General features: G+C 36.9%; 1 protein-coding gene across 1 annotated transcript in view; it reads left to right on the top strand.

Moving 5' to 3' along the window:
- Window positions 1–19,621, top strand: part of LOC149558431 (uric acid-xanthine permease-like) — a 312,658-nt gene that overhangs the window by 273,536 nt on the left and 19,501 nt on the right. The window contains exon 11 of the mRNA XM_089832678.1: window positions 6,192–6,373. Within this exon, the coding sequence (XP_089688804.1) occupies window positions 6,192–6,373 (182 nt within the window). The remainder of the gene's footprint in view (window positions 1–6,191; window positions 6,374–19,621) is intronic.

Below are 19,621 nucleotides of genomic sequence, written 5' to 3'. Positions count from 1 at the left end.
AATTTCCCTACTTCTAGAAGTCTTTGTACCCCAATGGTAGAGATTTTTGTTATAGAATAGAGATCATCTAATTTTGGAAGTCTTTACGCCCCAATGGTAGTGATTTTTCTTATAAATTAGATTAAAACAAGACCTAGAGCCAAACTAGTACCCTTTCAACTAGCCTTTGAGTTAGTGTTAGTTTATAGGTATCAACGTTTCCAGCTACTAGATAGAAGTGTAGTTAAAGATTTCATCTTGCCCATTACTCACTCCTCGGGTAAGTGGATTCTTTCCTAAAAGTTAAGAGGAAAGAATATTGGTAACACTCCTTACAAAATCTCTCAGCTTCTTGCTTACCTTGAGTTGATCCAAGGAACAGTGAGAAAGGGGAGCCTTCTCTTTAAGGTAGATGGGGAGCCTTCTCTTTAAGGTAGATGTAATGTCCCCGCTTTTTGCTTAGGTTTGAAAGTTGTAACCTGCAACCATTTGTCAGTACAATATCAAAAATTGTTTATAAAACATATTAGCAATATTAGATTTAAGTAAATACCAATCTAAATACTAACCAAGCTACCATTCCAAATCCTATGGGAGAAATCCTTTTTCCAATCACCTAACCCTCTGGTGAGAACTACGTCTCAATTAGGAATTGTCATAGAAAGAGTTTCTCCCTTAGGCCTCTTTGGGATCTCTGATAACACTACTTGGTAGAGATCCCACCTCTACCAAGTCTCTGTCTCTAACATATGCATATGTTTGACCACTACAATATATATATATATATATATTGACTCTAAGAGATTTCTCTAAAAGTCTCTCTCTGGGATTCTGATCCCAACATTCATTTCTGAATGCCCTTTAATCTCTGAGTTCTCTCTAAAGAACTCGATATCCATAAATGGATATCCTCTACCAAGATCAACTTGGTTTCAAGAAGAAATACATATTTCTTATCTCGTAAACGATTATGAATCTTTGATTGATAGTTTTATCTGCAATTTCATTTCCAAAGCAAAACTAAGATGATTATATATCTCTGCTATGAATTAGAATTGTATTAGGAAGTGCTCTCTTTATCACCATGTCACTCCAACTGTCCCTTATTATCACTATCCCGTATTTTATTTTATTATTCTTCTCTTATCATTCCTATTATTGCTACTTCTGTTGTGCTACTATCATATTATCTATCTTACATAATTCTTATGCACTCTTATGAATCTTTTGTATTCAGTATCTTTCCCTCTGTGCTTATCGCTTTCTTCATTCCCTTTTGAAAGATCTGGGTATTAACTATGATTGATTTATTAGAGTCGTACTTATGCATTTTGCTTGTTACACATTTATCCATGTTTGGCTCTATCTTTCATTCTTTTTAGTCTCACTTGTCTGAAATATTTTAGTGTCTTCTTAATTCTGGAACATTTTATATCAGAATAATGGACAGTCATGAAACATATATAATGACCAGCTCTCCCTTGGTCTCGATGGCCTTATTGTAATAACAATTGGTGTCTCTCATTTAATATTTTTCCACTCCTTATTACTGTCGGTCATTGACTACAGTTTCTTGCTTCTCTCTCTCTCTCTCTTTATTATGTTACTGTCACAGATCTGCAAATTACTCTCTAACTATTTCTTACAACTTGGCATTCATTCCCTTTCCCTGGCTTTTAACACCTTTAGTATTAATTTGCAATTTATTGATTTCTGTCTATGATTGTATTCAACATAACCATCACTATATTGTAGAATATCAAATTCTTATCATTGCCTGTGTGTATCCTGAGGGCTGTTGGTTCCCAAAGTCTATTCTGAGTCACCATCAGTTGAGGGATGTTTTCTTTAACCTCTTATTATTCTGCCCAAACTTCTTGGCTTAGTTCCCGCCTTCTCTATGGTATGTTTGTTAAGTTTGCTGATATGGAAGATATCCTTCTGATAATTGATTAATATTCCTCTCCTCTATATCGGGTGATTATAATTCTCAATCCTGTATTCTATTGCTGAGATATGGACTTGTTTGATTATGGTCCATGTTTGACTGTCCCTGTCAGCTTGTTATTATCTTTGCTAGATTCCTTCTAATATCATACATAGTTTTGGTTTGCTTGTTTAGATCCTCTCAAGCTATGAATCGTTCCATCTTCTATTCTGTTTGACAAGTATAGTGTTTCTTGTATGTCTTTCATTCTCCCTGTAGATTCCAAATATGCCCGCTCCCTTTTCCCTACTCGTTATCTTCTGTTCTCGCTGACTTGGATTCCTTTTTCTTTTTGTCCTCTCTCCTCATATTGCTACTTGCCAAATCGCTTCATCCATTTTTGTCACCATATATTCACGTTGACTGTCATATTAAATGCTCTGCATGTGTTATGTTTAGAAATAAAACTCCAATACCGTCGCTATCTGTGTCATTGACTTTGATGTGCGTGATTGGTGTATGGAGAATACAGATGTTACTTATCTTTGAGTAATCGCTAGCTAATGTTTATCCATTGTGAGCCAACTCTTATTCATGTCCATCCACTGCAGTTGATATATCCACGATGATCTATCAAAGGATTTTTTCGGCTATTAATCACCTGATTGCTTTGTAATGGCGGATGATGTCCTTCTTCGATGCCTCTTACTTCCTGTATACCCAATACGTATCTTGAAAGGCCGTATCTCTCCATTTGGCTAATAATAAGTTTATATTAATTTCACATTTATTTATTTAAGATCTTTTTATTTTATTATAATAACAAATATTATTATGTAATAATAATTATATTATTATTTATTAATTTATTATTTATATAATAATATCTTATATTTATTTATTATAGCTCATTCTTTAGAAAATTACATTTATATGTTCATTTTGGGGTTATTACAGTAGAAGAGACTTTGTCTCACACGTTGTGGCTGGTCATCCTATTTTGTGACTGGATTTTATCTAAAACTGTCAGTTGCAAAATATCCACCCAACACGTTCCAACCAGTTTGGAGTGTAGTGTGCAATCATTGAATAGATCTGTGCGAGTCCTTATTTATCACCAGCAGACTGTAAACACTTGCGATTGAGCTATATAGTGATTGAAAGTGCTGCAGAAGAGGCTGTACAGATCTGCAGATGCATAAAGAGTGTTGAACTTACATTACTTGGGCATCATATTATGCTGGTAAACTATGCTATTGCTGGAGTCGATTGCGACTATCTGTTATATCTTTCTTATACAAACTTGTTTGAAATCCTAAGCTCGAAAATAATCAGATTTGCAACACTAAACTTCTCTATTTTGAATGAAATGAGATCTGGAAATGAATCTACAAATTATTACTTGTTGCAGCAGTCTAAATGAAATTTAATTAAAAAGAGCTATTCCAGTTTTGCTTTACCAATTCTTGTTATTATATTGTTATTTGTTATGAATCATTGAAATATCATTGCAAGAACGAAAAAAATAAGGAATTAGTTTGCAAGCCCACTGTTTGACAAAATTCCAGAGGAGAATAATACAATAAAAAATAACAGAACAAAGCAGCTCATTACATACTGGGACATTAGAGTGGTATCAAAACTGGTTTTCTTGCCAACCTGTGAAGTTCTATCACAGACAGTTACAGAAAAGTGGTATAAGTCATAAGTTTTTTTTTGGGAAAATCTGAAGTAGTCCTGGTGAATAAAGATTATTTTATTCAGGATATTATTGGCTTCATACTCCACTGTTGGCAAATACAATTGAAACTGTATTAGTGGAAAGAATATTATCATTCACAAATCTACTGTTGCGAGCATATGTACTTAAAATATTCAGGAGTCGCTCAAGTTGTTTTCTACAGACAACATAAAAAAAACTTTGATATTCAATTTTTGGGTGTAGACTCCTGTGAGCCAAAACATTCAGGCAGAGTTTTGGTGGAAGGATTAATTAAATGGGTGGAGCCGCTCAGTATTATTAGTAAGCATTTGGTTTGCTGCCTGCTTGAAATTGCAAATTGAATATTTCTTTGTCAACTTAATAAGATTATGTAATGAATGAAACATTTGTTATAGTCGGCAAATTGTAAAAAAACATTAGAGACTGTTGTTGGAATATCTGATGCAGAATGGAATTTCAATAATAATTGTGGCTCAACAATTCTATGGTGAAAAATAAATATTTTAGGCTCCTCAGATATTGGTAAAATAGTATGAGTTATTTCACAAATTTGGGTGCAATAAAATCCAAAAGTCTTCTTTCCTTATAGCAAGGAGACTATAGACTTTGGGGACTTATTAATAACTACTTTGCATAAAAAAATAATTTGTGCACCTGATCATTTTTGTCTTCCTCAGACTTTATACATATATTGTCGTATTTATTCTTTGGTCTTGGCACAAGAATTTTTTTGGAGAATATATATTGAAGTCGTGAAATATTATTATAGTTTATTGAAATATATGTAATTGGTGGTCTAGCATTTGATTTAATTCACAAATGAAATATCGATTTCTTCTATCAATTATTTTTAGGGACATATTCCAGTGTTGGAATTAAGTTAATTTGAGTTGCGGATGGTGAACTGGCCAAGATTAATATTTATAAAGAGGAGATTCTATTATATCAATTGTTCCAGCACTATATTTCATTTTAGCTTTGAAATTCCATAAATAATCTTTCATTGCTGCAAGCCATTTGAGACGAAGACATCATTTTAAGCTTGCCCTGTTGACTCTTCCGGTTAAAAACATGTTGAGTAATTTTATGAAGATATTTGATACCCATCAAGATCGATCTTGGATGGATCAATCCACATCCTATGCATTCATCTAGAAATAAATGAAAATCATTATAATTGTAATCTCTTTATGTTTCAAGATCTAGGCCTTTCCAAACATGGGAGGGTCGTAGTAAATCTAATTATTTATATAATTAGCTTATATTAGAATTTAATATTATCAGTATATGCTATCCATCATCTCATGGTTACATGATCTGTTGGTTATGCTGCATAATCTATGTATGAAACCCAACACTCTATCCTTCGTATTCATCCAACTATATTTTATAGTCTATTAGTTACCTAATGTCACTTTTTCAGGTAGTTTCATTTATAATAGCACCTATTCCTTGTTGAGAAATGCAAAACATAGAGTAGGATGCCCTAAGAAATAAAAGTGTTCATATACATTCTCTTTTAAAAAGCTTTTGACGCTTGTCCCAAAGGAAAAGATGCTGAAATAGTTAAGTGTACCCATGGGTGCAATTTAGAAGCTCCTAAAAATTGATAAAGAGACTACCCAATCCAACTGAGATCTCATATATAATAAACTGATTTCTGAATGGAAGGAAGCAATACCATCATCAAGCTTCAAGGAAATAAGAGTTTAATATACATTATCTCCAAGCAATTGTATATGAGAAAAGCATGGCAGAGGAATTTCCTCCATCTGATTGTATGCAATCAACCGTTGACAGAGAGAGTGACAATTATGGAGCTCCAATCTTTGAGCAAGAAGAAATCTCAGTAAACTTCTTAGTCCTTGATTGCCCTTCATAATAGAAAATGCCCAACAATGTTGACAAGTTGCTTACTATATAGTAGCTTCTGAAAGTATGTAATTAAATTTTGCTATAGTTTTTAATTCTCTTTGGTTCTAGTTTCGTAGTTTAATATTGGCCAGCACTTCCTTATTTTAGCTCATCCAACCTTTGTTTTTTTTTTTATTCAAGGGCCAATCTTCATTCTATATTCAAACATATTCTTGTTGATTAGAAAGTAAAAGTAAGTTCCATGTAAAAGTAATGTTTTAAATTTTCTTATGTCTTCCATGTACAAGACAATTGTGCATCTTCAACAATCTTAAATGCTTCCATCTTTAACATTTTAATTTTTGTTGGCACCACATAGTTTCCTCATATCTTCTTAGTGGAAGTAAATATATTTATTGATAGCATGGCTCTGAGAATGCCATGTGACAACTTTTTATTCCAAAAAAATCTCCCAAATGTTCCTAGAAACCTCCTATCAAAAACTACCCTGGATACCTTAAGAATTAAAAGACCAGTCCCTTTTGATATGTAAATTGTTGTAAGTTAAACTCAATGAATTCATAACCGCTCAATGATTGATATCTAAATGTGGGCATTTAAAAATTGAACTAAGAGGATATGGAAAGTTTGGAGTCCTTTTCATGCTTTAAGAATAAATTTAGTTTAATATCTTATATTGGTGGACAGGTATGTTACTGGCACAAAGATAGAAAATGCTGATTGGGTGACATTCCTGTGGGTGCACACATTTCCTTTGAAATTTTATGCTCCAGCTGTTTTGCCACTCTTCTTTGCCCTGTTTACAGCCACAATGGAGTGCATTGGTGATGTGACAGCAACAGTTGAAGCCAGCTATCTTGAACCCTTTGGTATATTCTATGATATTTTGTTAACAACATAAATAAATTTGATCTGTATTTCTGTATTTTAGATGTAAAACTCTACTGAAATGAAAGTCTTTACAAAATTGAAATCTATCCAGAAGTCTGAACTTTTCAAGTACACACACGTATAGAGTTCCATGTGATATGAAAGAAGAATAAATCCTTGAATTCAATCCTATACTTATAAGGAAAATCTTAGTATGTTACAAAGGTAAACCTTTACATACTTGAAGTCTATCCAGAATTCTAAACTTTTCAAGTACACACACGTATAGAGTTCCATGTGATATGAAAGAAGAATTAATCCTTGAATTCAATCCTATCCTTAGAAGGAAATCTTAGTATGTTACAAAGATAAACTTTTACAAAATTGAAGTCTATCCAAAATTCTAAACTTTTCAAGTACACACACATATAGAGTTCCATGTGATATGAAAGAAGAATTAATCCTTGAATTCAATCCTATCCTTATAAGGAAAATCTTAGTATGTTACAAGTATGGTACTGAGAGCCTCTGGAACTCACTATTATAGGCCTCTAATCCACCAGTTTGCCTCAGCCGAGATAACTCTCTAAAATACACCTCTAGACCCTTCCTATCGAATCTCCCTATTAATCACTCCACAAACTCCTGATAGGAAGTGATCTAATCATGTCATAAGGAGAGTAATTCATGATACTACTAGTCATGGACTATTGCGTCAAGATGCAGCACTCCAAATCTGATAGCTTCCTCCTCAGTCATAGAATGCAAAGCCAAGTAAGTATCAATCTTATGGACCTAAGCTCGAGTTGCCATTCTACCATTACCATTGAAATGCTCCAATTTCATCTGACTAGCCACCTCATGTAAATCAATCTGTCAAGGCCTCAGTCTCTCAAGTGTAGGCTTCCCTCAAGAATGGTCCTACTTCTGAGTCAGTTATCTATCAAAGTTCAGGTGCTGCTTACTTGCCTGTGATAGAGCATCCCACTCAGCAAAGTATGTCACGAAGTCATCTGCAAAGGTTGCAGCCTCAGTTTTAGTACTGACCGCATCTGCCTCAATTCGCAGGAATGTAGGCCTCTGTGGCCCATCATATGTGCCAGTATGAATTGTTTTGTCAACTCTGTAAGCTATCCAGACTTGATCCTCTGCTCTAATCTAACTTGTCATCAACTCAGGACCTGTGAGAATTGACAGAAGCATCTTGAGCACCTCGCTCCCTAATTCGATCTCTAGGGAGTACAATACACTGCAGCATGTCTGAAAGCTACTGCAGCACCTTGGCAACATGGTGTTGACCATGTACAAGATCCATCAATGTCTCTCAGGCATCTCTATCAACCTTAGAACCCGTGCCAGCATCTCTATAACCTATATCAGTTGAACTACCCAGACTACTAGTACCTTTGTTGCTCAATTTACCGAACTATATCTTAGCTTGTCCATCCCTAGGTGGAGAAGTGCGACCTTTGTGAGTGTAATATCTACTCAGAATAAACCTCTGGGCCATAATGTTGAGTAATAAATCATTGAATATAACACTGAGCAAACTCAAAAAAGTCTTTGGATAAGCACTAATCACTATACCATTGTAATGAACCCAACTGATTCACACTACTGTAATGCTAGATAACATGAATTTATCTGAAAGGTCTTGCAATCTTATGGTTTTTCAGAATAGATATTTTTTTGAAATTTCAATGAACATGAAATGTTGAAGAGATATTGAATGTAAAAATGGGTAATAACTAATAACTATGCAAAGCATCACTAATTAATTTGTAATCCACTGCTTCAATTATAACTTTATTGTTCATGATATTACAAATACATTTATGAACCTGTAAATAGGAGTAATCAAACTTGCAGCAGACAATAGTGTTGAGTGTCAAACAGAGATGTGCTCCTTATCAATGTAGATGCCTTCCTAGAATCTCCCAAATGGCTTCTGGGATAGGTGTCGTGATAATGAAGAAGATGCCTGCACCAAAACTCTGCTATATTGGGGTTTAGATTCAACAGGAAACCACCCAGCTATGACATCAAAATAGAACAGCCTGATGGGATTTTCGGTCATCCAGAATGCAACACCCCACACTTAGGTAAAGTTGCCCAGCTAGGAATATAACAGCAGTATTGAAGCATCCAGCTTGCAGAGAATAGTGATGCCTAGAGATAGAATTATGAGCACCAAACAATTCAGACCAATGCCGCTACAAATAGCAGACCCCCCACACAAAATGAATTCCATCAACTTGGTATTTTAAGAAATGAATTTTCCAATGCCACACTTGCAGAAATATGGCGACTGAATACAATTGAATTGAATGCCTAAATGCAGATATAAAGATTGCTCAAGCAGCAATAATGATTGATGCCTAAACACAGGTATTCCAGCATCCAAAATGCAAAGACTAAACACATCCAAATGCAGGGATTAAACTCACCAACAGAAGAATTATTTAGGCATCTAGAAACATAGATTTGTAATGCCAAATATCAGAGATTTTAGGCATTTAGAAGCAGCAACAGAAAACACCTATAGTGCAGATAGAAGTTACTCTCAATCGCAGGGATATTAACACCAATTTACTGCAATGATTCACCCTCCAGAGATACAGTAGTCACCGTAGAAGGAGTGCTCAGAATAAATTTCTTAAACCCACTCAATTCAATATACTTCAGCACTGGATTGAATGCAAACTCAGATTCAGCAGTGTTACATCCCTATTTTTGCTTGATTATAAAATATTCTTTATAGCCATTGAGACATGATGCGAACTTGAGTTGATTGGTTAAATTAGTTAATTATTATGGTTTCATGTGACATGGAAGTGTTGGTTATTCATTATAATTTCATGGGACTTGGCATAGTGGTTAATAGTTATGATGTTATATGAATTGGAAATGGATAGTTAATATGATTACTTGTTAATGATGAGAAATATGATATTACCATGATAAGTTTCTTTTGCAAGAATGCGACGAAGCAAAAAGCATTGTCTGAGAGGGAATTAGGGATAAGGGCACCACCTACCACTAAGTTAATAGGTATGAGTCCTAATCCACCATGGCCAAGGGAAACTGGACTAGAGAAGCAAGGATATACCAAGTTATCACCATGAGTTAACTGGGTCAACATACTTAATAAGATAATAAAACGATCAAACTAAGAACAATTGTTACCTTTATGATATTCAGTTGACCTTGAAGCTTCCATGTTATGTCAGACATGTTCTATTATAGTGATACTGTGGTATTTACATGTACATACATATATACATACATATGCCTATATTCAAATATGATGTACATGAATGTATACATTTACTTAAAATATGATGTATACACAAAATAGGCATATCTAGAATATTGAGTATACATATGTATATTTGTACATACCCATACAAATGCATGTAAATACAAAAGTATCATTATAAATAAAACATGTAAATTTATTATTATTCCATCTTGTGACAATGTTTCAATGTTATTGTTCCATCGGCCTTCATATTTTTTTTCCAGCAGCCTATATTATTACTTCTTCCATCGGCCATGTGTTGTTATCAGTCTTTTAATTGCGACTCTTGAATATTAAGCCAAGAGCATAAGTCTTATTTTCACCACGTTTCCTTCATCTTGCTCGTAACTCCATTTAGGAGAGTATTTTCGAATCGAGCATGCATTTGAAATCATAAGCCATTTTCTATCGGCAATTTTTTTTCATACTACTCAATACATTCCTATCTGTTACTGCATCCATATTTTGATTGTTCTTGTCTATGATTTGCTTCCACATTGTGCTTGATTCATATCTACGATTTTGCCTCCTTATTGCTGTTGTCACTCTCTATTTCTTAGCAACCATAGATCGCTCAAGCCCTCTTTGTCTTTTCTATGACCAGCGCTCATATCCACCACTAGAAATTCTGATTTTCTAAAGTCAAGGAGTTGTGCCAAGCATTACAAGTTCCTACCAGCAATTGAGGGTGACCATACCTATATTTGCAAATTAGTTCATGCATTCTTTCTGCACATCTCTTTATTTCAGTATTTATGATTGTAAGCTTTGTGTTTCAGCACACAGCATAAATGAATCTAATGTCATGAGTAGAGTCAAACGAACTAGAGTCTAAAATTGATTAGTATGATTACATAGTTGATTGCTTAAGTTCATGAAATTGATCTGATTCATTGCTGTATACTATTAAAATTTGTTTTCAAAATTTAAATCAAAGAGGAGATTTCAGTTATGTGCAATGCCTATACAGGGGCAAAATCCATATGTCTCTGAGATAAGGAGAGGCACCCTCAGAGAGTTAAAGATAAAATTTATGAAATGCCAATGAACCCTTCTTTCACACATCTATTATAAGCCCAGGTTGGGCAGAGGAAAACTTGTCTATAGTAATCAGAGTTTAATGGACAACCACACTAAGATTCATCAAGGATGAATAGCAAGTTCGAGATGAAGGGTGTAGGATGATAAAAAATGATTATGTGAATATAACCTACAAGTCAAAAGGTGGATAATTAGTACTAAACTAATTAGTAAATGAATATAACCAAATATAATAAACTGAGTCAGCTCATGGTGGTTAAAGTGTATAGGTCTTGCCTGGAAAGACGGGCAATGGGTGATCAGTTACAAAGTGCCCATGCAAATCCTTGGGCAAGGTAGTTCAGTGGCTTGTGATGCTGCTATAATTACTAGAGGTCGGGATAGCTCGCATTTAGACAGATAGATTGATGGAAGGAGTTCACAGTCTAACCAAATGTGGAGTTGACACTCAACACCAGGATGCTCAGTGGAAAGACAGGGATGTCTCATGCCTAATCTCATTTAGGGAGAGCCTTTCTCAATTGAGATTGTGTGAGGATACTTAGGGTTTGCGGTGGGGAGGTTAAGTCTCTTATAATGCTTCTCTCCATCTGATGCTAGGACTTGGTCAACATAGAACAAATCTACATCCATGACTTCTTGTTGAGTATTTACCTTTGTATATTTTCAAGTTCAGCTGAAGTTATGTTCCTTAGTTGTTAATGCTATGACCTTTCAATGATTTCTAGCAGTTAAGTAAATAAATTACCTTCTTTCAGTTGATAAAAGCAATTAACTGGAATTCAGTTAATTTGTTATAACAATTAATCCCATGGATGTGAATATGTAGATGGAAAAAAATTTGATGTTAAAATATAGAAAAATTAAGGGATAGAAAAATTGAATGTTACATATGGTATCAAAGCTTTGGGTTCGACTCTGAACCTTGGGTTCATCATTGTCTTTTCAAAAAAACTGAGAAAATGTAATGCTAAATGAAACAGGATGAAACCCCAAATTACTCCTCGAAAGAAACCTTTCCATCCTATATTCCTCTTTCTGGATAAAGAACATGCCAGAATTTGACTACTATTGTTCCTTGGCTAAAGATGATGAGACTCTAGCCCATGCCTTGCTCCGGACCAAGAAGGAAAGAGTCAGGCGGACTCTTGCCAAGAAGGTGAATATGAGAGCCCAACTTATCAAAGCTTGGAATGCTAAACAAACTGATCTGTAAACGATTTATCATGAATCTTGTCAAGGGTAGGAAAAGCCCAATGAAGGAAATGGACAGGATGCCTAGGGATAGGGTGTTCGATTTCCTCAAAGAGTTATGTCTGATTTACCTTACATAACTAGATATTTTATAATGCAAGTTGGAAAATCATAGCAGAGCTCATCAAGGACAGCCAAAAAGGGCTGAGAAGACTGGTGTAGTCCATATGAATTGGATAGATGGATAAACCTACAAAATTAAAAAGATGAATCAGATTTATGAGAAATAACATAATTGGAATCTAGTCAGCTCATAGTGAAACCAGATATTAAACTACTTTTTCAAGTTGAGTGGTGGGTGATCAAGCACATCGTGTCCATATATATCCCTGGCTAGGGTAGGTTTAGTGGTGAATGATGCTGCTATGATCACTAGAGGTCAGGATAACTCATAGTTGGATGGATAGGTTGTTGGGAGGTACCCACAATCTAGCTAGTTGTGTAGTTGACAACTCTAATGTAATAACCCCTACTGGCTCACTCCACAAATTCAAACAATATGTATGCCGAATGTCTAACAATTTGTAACACCTTTGTCTTGGAGAAATGAAGCTCAAATTTTGAAGATATAAAATAGATATTTTACCACAAATCTTTGCCAAACATAATAAGACTTAAAGAAAATTGTAGAACATTGAGATGTATGTATAGGGAACTAATAATGCAATATCAAGAACTAATAACAATAGATAATCAGCTTCAGCTTCAACTTCAGCAAATTTGATTGTTTGCACAATTAATCACAACTGGAAATGAAATTACATGAAATTCAATTTGTTTATAAATGGAACCTGAATATTATGCAAGCTATCTTGTCCAAAGAAGCAATAAATGTGCCCAACTGCCAGTCCAAACTTTTATTCCCTTCAATCACCCATGTTAGGCAGATTTCCAAAGTTTGTTGCCTTTAAGCTAGACGCAGCTTCCAAGTTGAGCTGCCTGGGCACCAAATCATGCACGTGGCCACCATAATATTAAACAAAAGCCCTTAGAAATTTAGCACAGGCCTTCCAATGTTAATGCAGACCTATACAAACACTAACCACTGCCTTATAGGTTATGGCAGCCTCCCAATGTGCAAATTGAACCCCTCCAATAATCACCTAAGTCTGCAATAATACAGACATCCAATTGCAGGCGTCCATATGTAGGAGGAATGGCATTCTTGAATGCAAATTGAGCAACACAAATAGCAAAGATAAACCCATGCCAACAATAATTATAAAGCCACTCTAATTCAGGTACTTCAATTACCAACTTCTCCAATTCCAATCCTCAGCAACAATGAATTCTAGCATGCCATAATAGAGAAGTAAACAATAATAAAAGACAAGACAATCTCAGAAAAACTAATTCACAATACCTCAGCTGTGAATTATTGGGCACTTCTCAAATCACAATACCTCAACTGTGAATTATTGGGCACTTCTCAAATCCAAAAACCCTTATACTTCAGCAAGGGCACTAAAATCTAACTTAGGAACTGCGAAAGGCAACAAAGAAAATAATCAATCGGATGCCTTTTCCATCAAATGGCCTCATATTTATAACTTTAAAATGGCACAAGTTTCTCAAATGAACTTCACTTAAGAAGCTTCCCGCACACAACATTAAAATAAAATTAAGTGTCATTATAATTTAAGTTATTAATTGTTGTCGGTAAATATTGTGTAGCCGACAAAAAGATTAGCATGTAGTCGTTAATTGTTATGTAGCCAACGGACCCCTTCGGGAAGGTTCTGCGAGAAGTATATGTACACCATCCGAGATCATTGTAATCATCATTTGTAAGCATTATGTAATCTCTTTGGTATAAGAGAATAATAAAAAGAGTATTGTTGTTACATGTTCTTGTTTATGGTCTGTATGCATTAATCTATTTACCCCATATGCTAAACATTTGGCACCGTTGCCTAATGGACCTGGAATGAAGGCAGAGGAATAAAAACTAATGCCAAATCAGTTTAACAAGGATAGGAATAAGATAAAGGGAAAAGATGGAATATGCACTACACAAGAAAATTTAATTTTGGCACAACAAGCCGAGCACAAACGAAGATTTCAGCAGATTGCCGATGGACACCGAAGCACCAAAGAATTGTTGGAAGAGACTCGACAATAGTTGGATTTGGTGGAAGAAGCAAGGGAGGAATTTCTGAACCTTTATACGCCGAGGGAAGAGAATCTAGACAGAAAGGAATTAACTCGCACGACTTGGAGTACCAAGGGAGCATGATCGTGGAGTGAACTCTTCGTCCGTAATACACTTCCGAAACGGACAACTTTTCTTACCGAAGACTTTTCTTCACCAAAAAAATAGCTGTTGGAAATAAGACAACTATCCAAAACAGTGCCAGTGTTGGAGTGCGGAGCACCGATGTGGGAGTACAGAGTGCCAGTGTCGGAGTGTAGAGTGTCAGTGTGGGAGTGCAGAACAACACAGGTGTCTGAGTACAGAACAATGCCTGTACACAAAATCAAGTAATAATGGCAGGACCAAAGGAGAAATTGCCAAAGTTTGATGGTGATGGAACGATCGATCCAATCCAACACTGTAAGAGATGTGAAACAATTTGGATGGCAAATGGCATAACTAACATAGATGAATGGGTCCGATAATTTCCGGCAACCCTAAGAGGTGTAGCAATTGATTGGTTTGCCAACACAGATCCCCAAAAATTTAATTAATTGGGTGTGAGTTAAAAAGGAGTTTATCACCGAATTTCAATTGCTGCATGATGACAATGAGATCGTAGCAGAAATATACACCACAAAGCAAGGGAAAAATGAAACCATTTGTGTATATGCCAGAAAGCTAAAAGAATTAATAAACAAAATAGAAAGTAAGCCGACAGATGTGCTTAAGAAGAGATGGTTCATTGAAGGATTACGCCTGAAGTTGAGGAAGAAAATGAAAATTGTGCCACCATCATTATATAGCGAAGCATACAAGCAGGCGATGGACTTAGAAAGTGAACACAAAACAAAAAAAAAGAGAAAAGTAGCTCATCTGACTCAGATGACGCGTCTTCGGAAGAAGATAGCAGTGATGAAGAAAAGAGCAGCAAGAAGGTCTGAGCTCTCGAGAAGGATATGATTAGAATGATGAAAGAATTTAAAAATATGCAAAAAGAGACGAAGGGGAACGAGCTATGGTGCACGGAATGTAAGATAGAAAGTCACACGAAGCGATCCTGTCCGAAAAACGAGTTCTACGATATCTGTCAAATTATGGGACATTCCACAAAAGAATGCCCCTTCAATATGAAAACAAGAGGACATCAACAAGTGCTTCTAACCCAAGAGGCTTCTGCATCAGAAGGGAGCAGAAACACCAACAATGATGGTGCCACTTCAAGTGGGCATAGGAATAATAGAAGAGGGCAAAACAACAATAATAACAATAATAATAGGGGCTGCAACCGAATCCAGTATGATGTGAATGGCCGCCCAATGGTTCAATGCCAAGCATGCAATTTGTGGGGCCACTTCACATGGAACTGTACATCGGCAAATGCACCAAAGTTGTTATGCAGATGGTGTGGTCCTAGAGATCATGAAGATGCCAAGTGCCCAAAGTTAGGAGTGAATTTGATCACCATTGAGTCGGACGAAGAGGAGGTTCTGGCAATGACACAAAAACAAGCAAAATTGTACCCCGACCCAATGGAAGAAAAGAAGAGATTGGAAGAAGCAGGAATGGAGATTGAGAAGGCAATGCAATCAGAGAAAGCACACTTGAAGGACACTACTGGTACCTCAACAAGGAACTGCACAGAACAGAACATCATACGACAGATATTACAAACTGAAGTACCACTCAAAATAAACGATCTGCTACTCACAATGCCTCAACTCTAATCGACACTCACAAACATCGGTCCAACTGCTAAATTACGAGGAGAACAAGGAAGGGAGAAGGAAAGTGGAGCAAGTGCAGAAGACCCAATGCTGCTAGCCCTTACATCCGGGCGGCATTTGGCGGTCATCAAGATGGCAATCCAGGGAATTGTTCTGACAGACACAAGTGTGGACAGAGGGTCCAGTGTGAATGTGTTATCGGAGGATACCTAGAAGAAGTTGGGACAACCGACGTTGTGTCCACCTACATTCCAGTTGCTAATAGCAGAAAAACACGGCGTTAAACCTCTCAGCATCCTGATGGCACAACTAGTGACAATTGGAACATAGCTATTCCTACTTGATTTCGTCGTCATCCCGCTAAAAAGGAGAGGATATGATGCCATTCTGGGCTGAGGATGGCTCATTCAAGCAAAACTTAAACATGACTAGAAGAAGAATACACTATCATTGGATAGCAAAGGACAAAAATTCATCATTGATTTACACACGTAAATAGTGGGTGATGAAGCTCTGTCATCGTATTTCGAAGAAGAGGATGAAGGAAAGTAGTGAATGGAACCAGATCAGGAAGGAGTCCTACGGTTGGAAGGAGGATCGACGGACGATGATTTGGATTCAGTGAACGGCATTTTCCACTAGCAGATGGAGGACTATGAACTATTCTAGAGCTGCAACATACTAACAATAGAGGAAGGGTGCAAGGAAGACAGATTTCCAGAAGAATTCAAGGAAATAAAAGAGGGAGACGCATTGCTGGATGAAACACCTGCACATGTATTCGATGAAGGCAACCAAATAAAATATGATGAAGCCATAGTACAAACCATGAATTTAGGAGATGAGGCCAAACCAAAAAACATACTAGTGGGGGATAATTGGAATCCAATACTGGAAGCAGCGGCATTTAAAATATTTTTGGAATACAAAGATGTATTCACATGGACATATAAGGATTTGAAGGGAGTTCCATCGAAGCTATGTGTTCACCACATTCCACTGATTGAAGGTGCAGTGCCTGTACGGAAGAAACCTTACAGGATGAATAAAAACTACGCAGCGCAGGTTACAGAAGAAACTAACAGGATGCTAGAGGCTGGTATTATTTTTAAGGTTCAAACCAGTGAATGGGTGTCGCCCATAGTCATATCCCTGAAGAAGGATACCACCCAAATCAAGATATGTGTTGACTTTAGATGTCTCAATGCAGTAACAATCAAAGACCCCTTCCTGATACCATTCACAGATAGTATATTGGAGGAAGTAGCAGGACATGAGATTTATTCCTTTATGGACGAGTTTCTGGGATATAATCAAATTTGCATAGCAGAGGAGGACAAACTAAAAATGACATTTGTGGTAGAAGGTGAAGTGTATGCATACAATCGAATGCCATTCGGCCTCTGCAATGCGCCGGCGATGTTCCAAAGAATCATACTGCACATATTCGACAAAATGCCTGTCAGAAATTTCAAAGCATTCCTAGATGACTAGTCTATATTCAACACCGAAGACAAACATCTAGCGGCGTTGGGCGAATGCATGAAAAGATGTCGAAGGGTGCGACTAGCCTTAAATCCAAAGAAATGCAGATTCATGGTTTTGCAGGGAAGATTGCTAGGACATATAGTCTGTAAGGAGGGATTGAAAACAAATCCGAACAAAGTCAGAGTCATAATGGAAATGCAGCCATCCACAAATGTAACGGAGGTAAAGTCATTCCTGGGACACAAGATATTATAGAAGATTCATCAAAAACTTTGCCAAAGTATCATATCCGTTGGACAAATTGACATGCAAAGTGGAACCATTCAAATGGGACAAAGAGCAGGATGAGTCATTTGCAGGGTTGAAGGTACGGTTGACTATAGCACCTATATTGGCATACCCAGATTGGAACAAGGAATTTCATGTTCACGTGGACGCATCCAAATATGCAATCGAAGCAACTTTGGCATAGACAAGTAGCCACGGGTTAGATCACTGACATATTTTACCAGCTAACTGCTGTCAAAAGCATAACAGAATTACAATACAACAGAACGGGAAGCCTTGGGAATGGTCTACGCCATGCAGAAGTTCCGTCATTACTTACTAGCAACATCGTTCGTGTTTTATGTCGACCATCACGCTTTGTTGTATCTGGTCAATAAACCTATCATCTAAGGAAGAATTAGCCAGTGGCTACTTTTGTTGTAGGAGTTCACCTTCAAGATCGTCGTACGGCCTGGGAAGAATCATGTCAATGCAGACCATCTATTACGAATTAAAATAGGTGAACCAACGGACGGAGTGAATGATGATTTCCCTGATGCACAGTTATTTCAAATTGCAGTACTGCCAAAATGGTACACAAGTATTAAGGAGTACCTTTCCACAGGACAGCCACCGAAGGATATGCCACAAAGTGAAAGGTAGAAATTAGTAATAAGGAGTCATACATTTCAATTGATTAATGGATTACTATACAAAATGGGGCTTGATCACATCTTGCGACGGTGCGTGTTAGAGGAGGAAATACCAAAGGTGTTGAAGGCAGCACATGAGGGTCCAGCAAGAGGACATATGGGACCTGATACCACAGTGCGGAAAATATTACTGGCAGGACTGTGGTGGCCAACAATGTACAACGATGTGTGAGAATGGGTTGTTGGGTGTGACACTTGGCAAAGGGTCAGGAAGCCGCTAAAGAGAGACTTCATACCGCTTAATCCCTCACACATGCAAGAACTCTTTGAAAGATGGGGATTGGACTTCATCAGACCTCTGAAGGTGAGCAAAACTAGAAGGTGTCGATACATTGTCATAGTGACGGAGTATCTGAACAAGTGGGTGGAGGTATGCACATTATCGGATAACTTGGCAGTAAACACAGCAAGATTTATTTATAGGCAAATTATTACTAGGTACGAGATTCCACTGCAGTTGACAAGTGATAGGGGAGGACACTTCGTTAACCATGTTATCCGACTACTCACTACTAAATTTAAGATCTATCATTCATTATCGATCCCATACTACCCAAGAGCAAACAGACAGGCTGAGGCTACGAACAAGATCCTATTAGCAATCATCTACAAGTCATGTGCAATTGAAGATGAAGACTGGGAGGAAAAACTACCCTCTACCCTTTGGGCATACCGCATGGCGTACAAGGTCACAACGGGACACACACCGTTCCAATTGATGTTTGGACATGAGGCAATGGTACTAGCAGAATTTATGATATCGAGTCTGAGGATTACGCTAGACAATAAGTTAGGCGACATTGAAAGCCTTAGGGAAAGGTTGCATAATCTGAACAAACTCGAGGAGAAGTGGCTATTAGCATAATGGGCCACAGAGGTGACACAGAACAGGCGCAAGGCATGGCATGATAAATACCTAAAACTGAACAAGTTCGAATCGAGATAGCTAGTGTTGAAGTATGACAGATGAAACGAAATCAAGTCGGGCAAGTTTAAGATCAGATGGGTGGGACCATACCAAATACGAGAAGTAGGCGACAACGGAGCAATAAAGTTGTGGACATTAGACGGACAAGAAATACTAGAGGCAGTCAGCCGTTAAAAGCTAAAGATGTATGATGCTAAAATGACCCCCTCGTCGTGGGAGAATAACGAAACTTGGAGGGAAAAATAGATTAAAAAAATGAAAAAAAAAATTGGAAAAAAATGAAAAAATGTAAGTGTGTGGGTGTTTCACGGACAACTATCTCGCACACCAAGTGTTTCGCGAACACCTTTACCCACGGTGACCTTTCCACAGATTGAGCTTGGATTTCGGCAGG

This window comes from Cupressus sempervirens, chromosome 5 (assembly GCF_028749045.1).
Source record: "Cupressus sempervirens isolate cs-2001-9-10 chromosome 5, ASM2874904v1, whole genome shotgun sequence".
Lineage (NCBI taxonomy): Eukaryota > Viridiplantae > Streptophyta > Pinopsida > Cupressales > Cupressaceae > Cupressus > Cupressus sempervirens.
The sequence above is the reverse complement of the archived record's forward strand: the minus strand, read 5'-3'. Positions and strand labels throughout refer to the sequence as shown.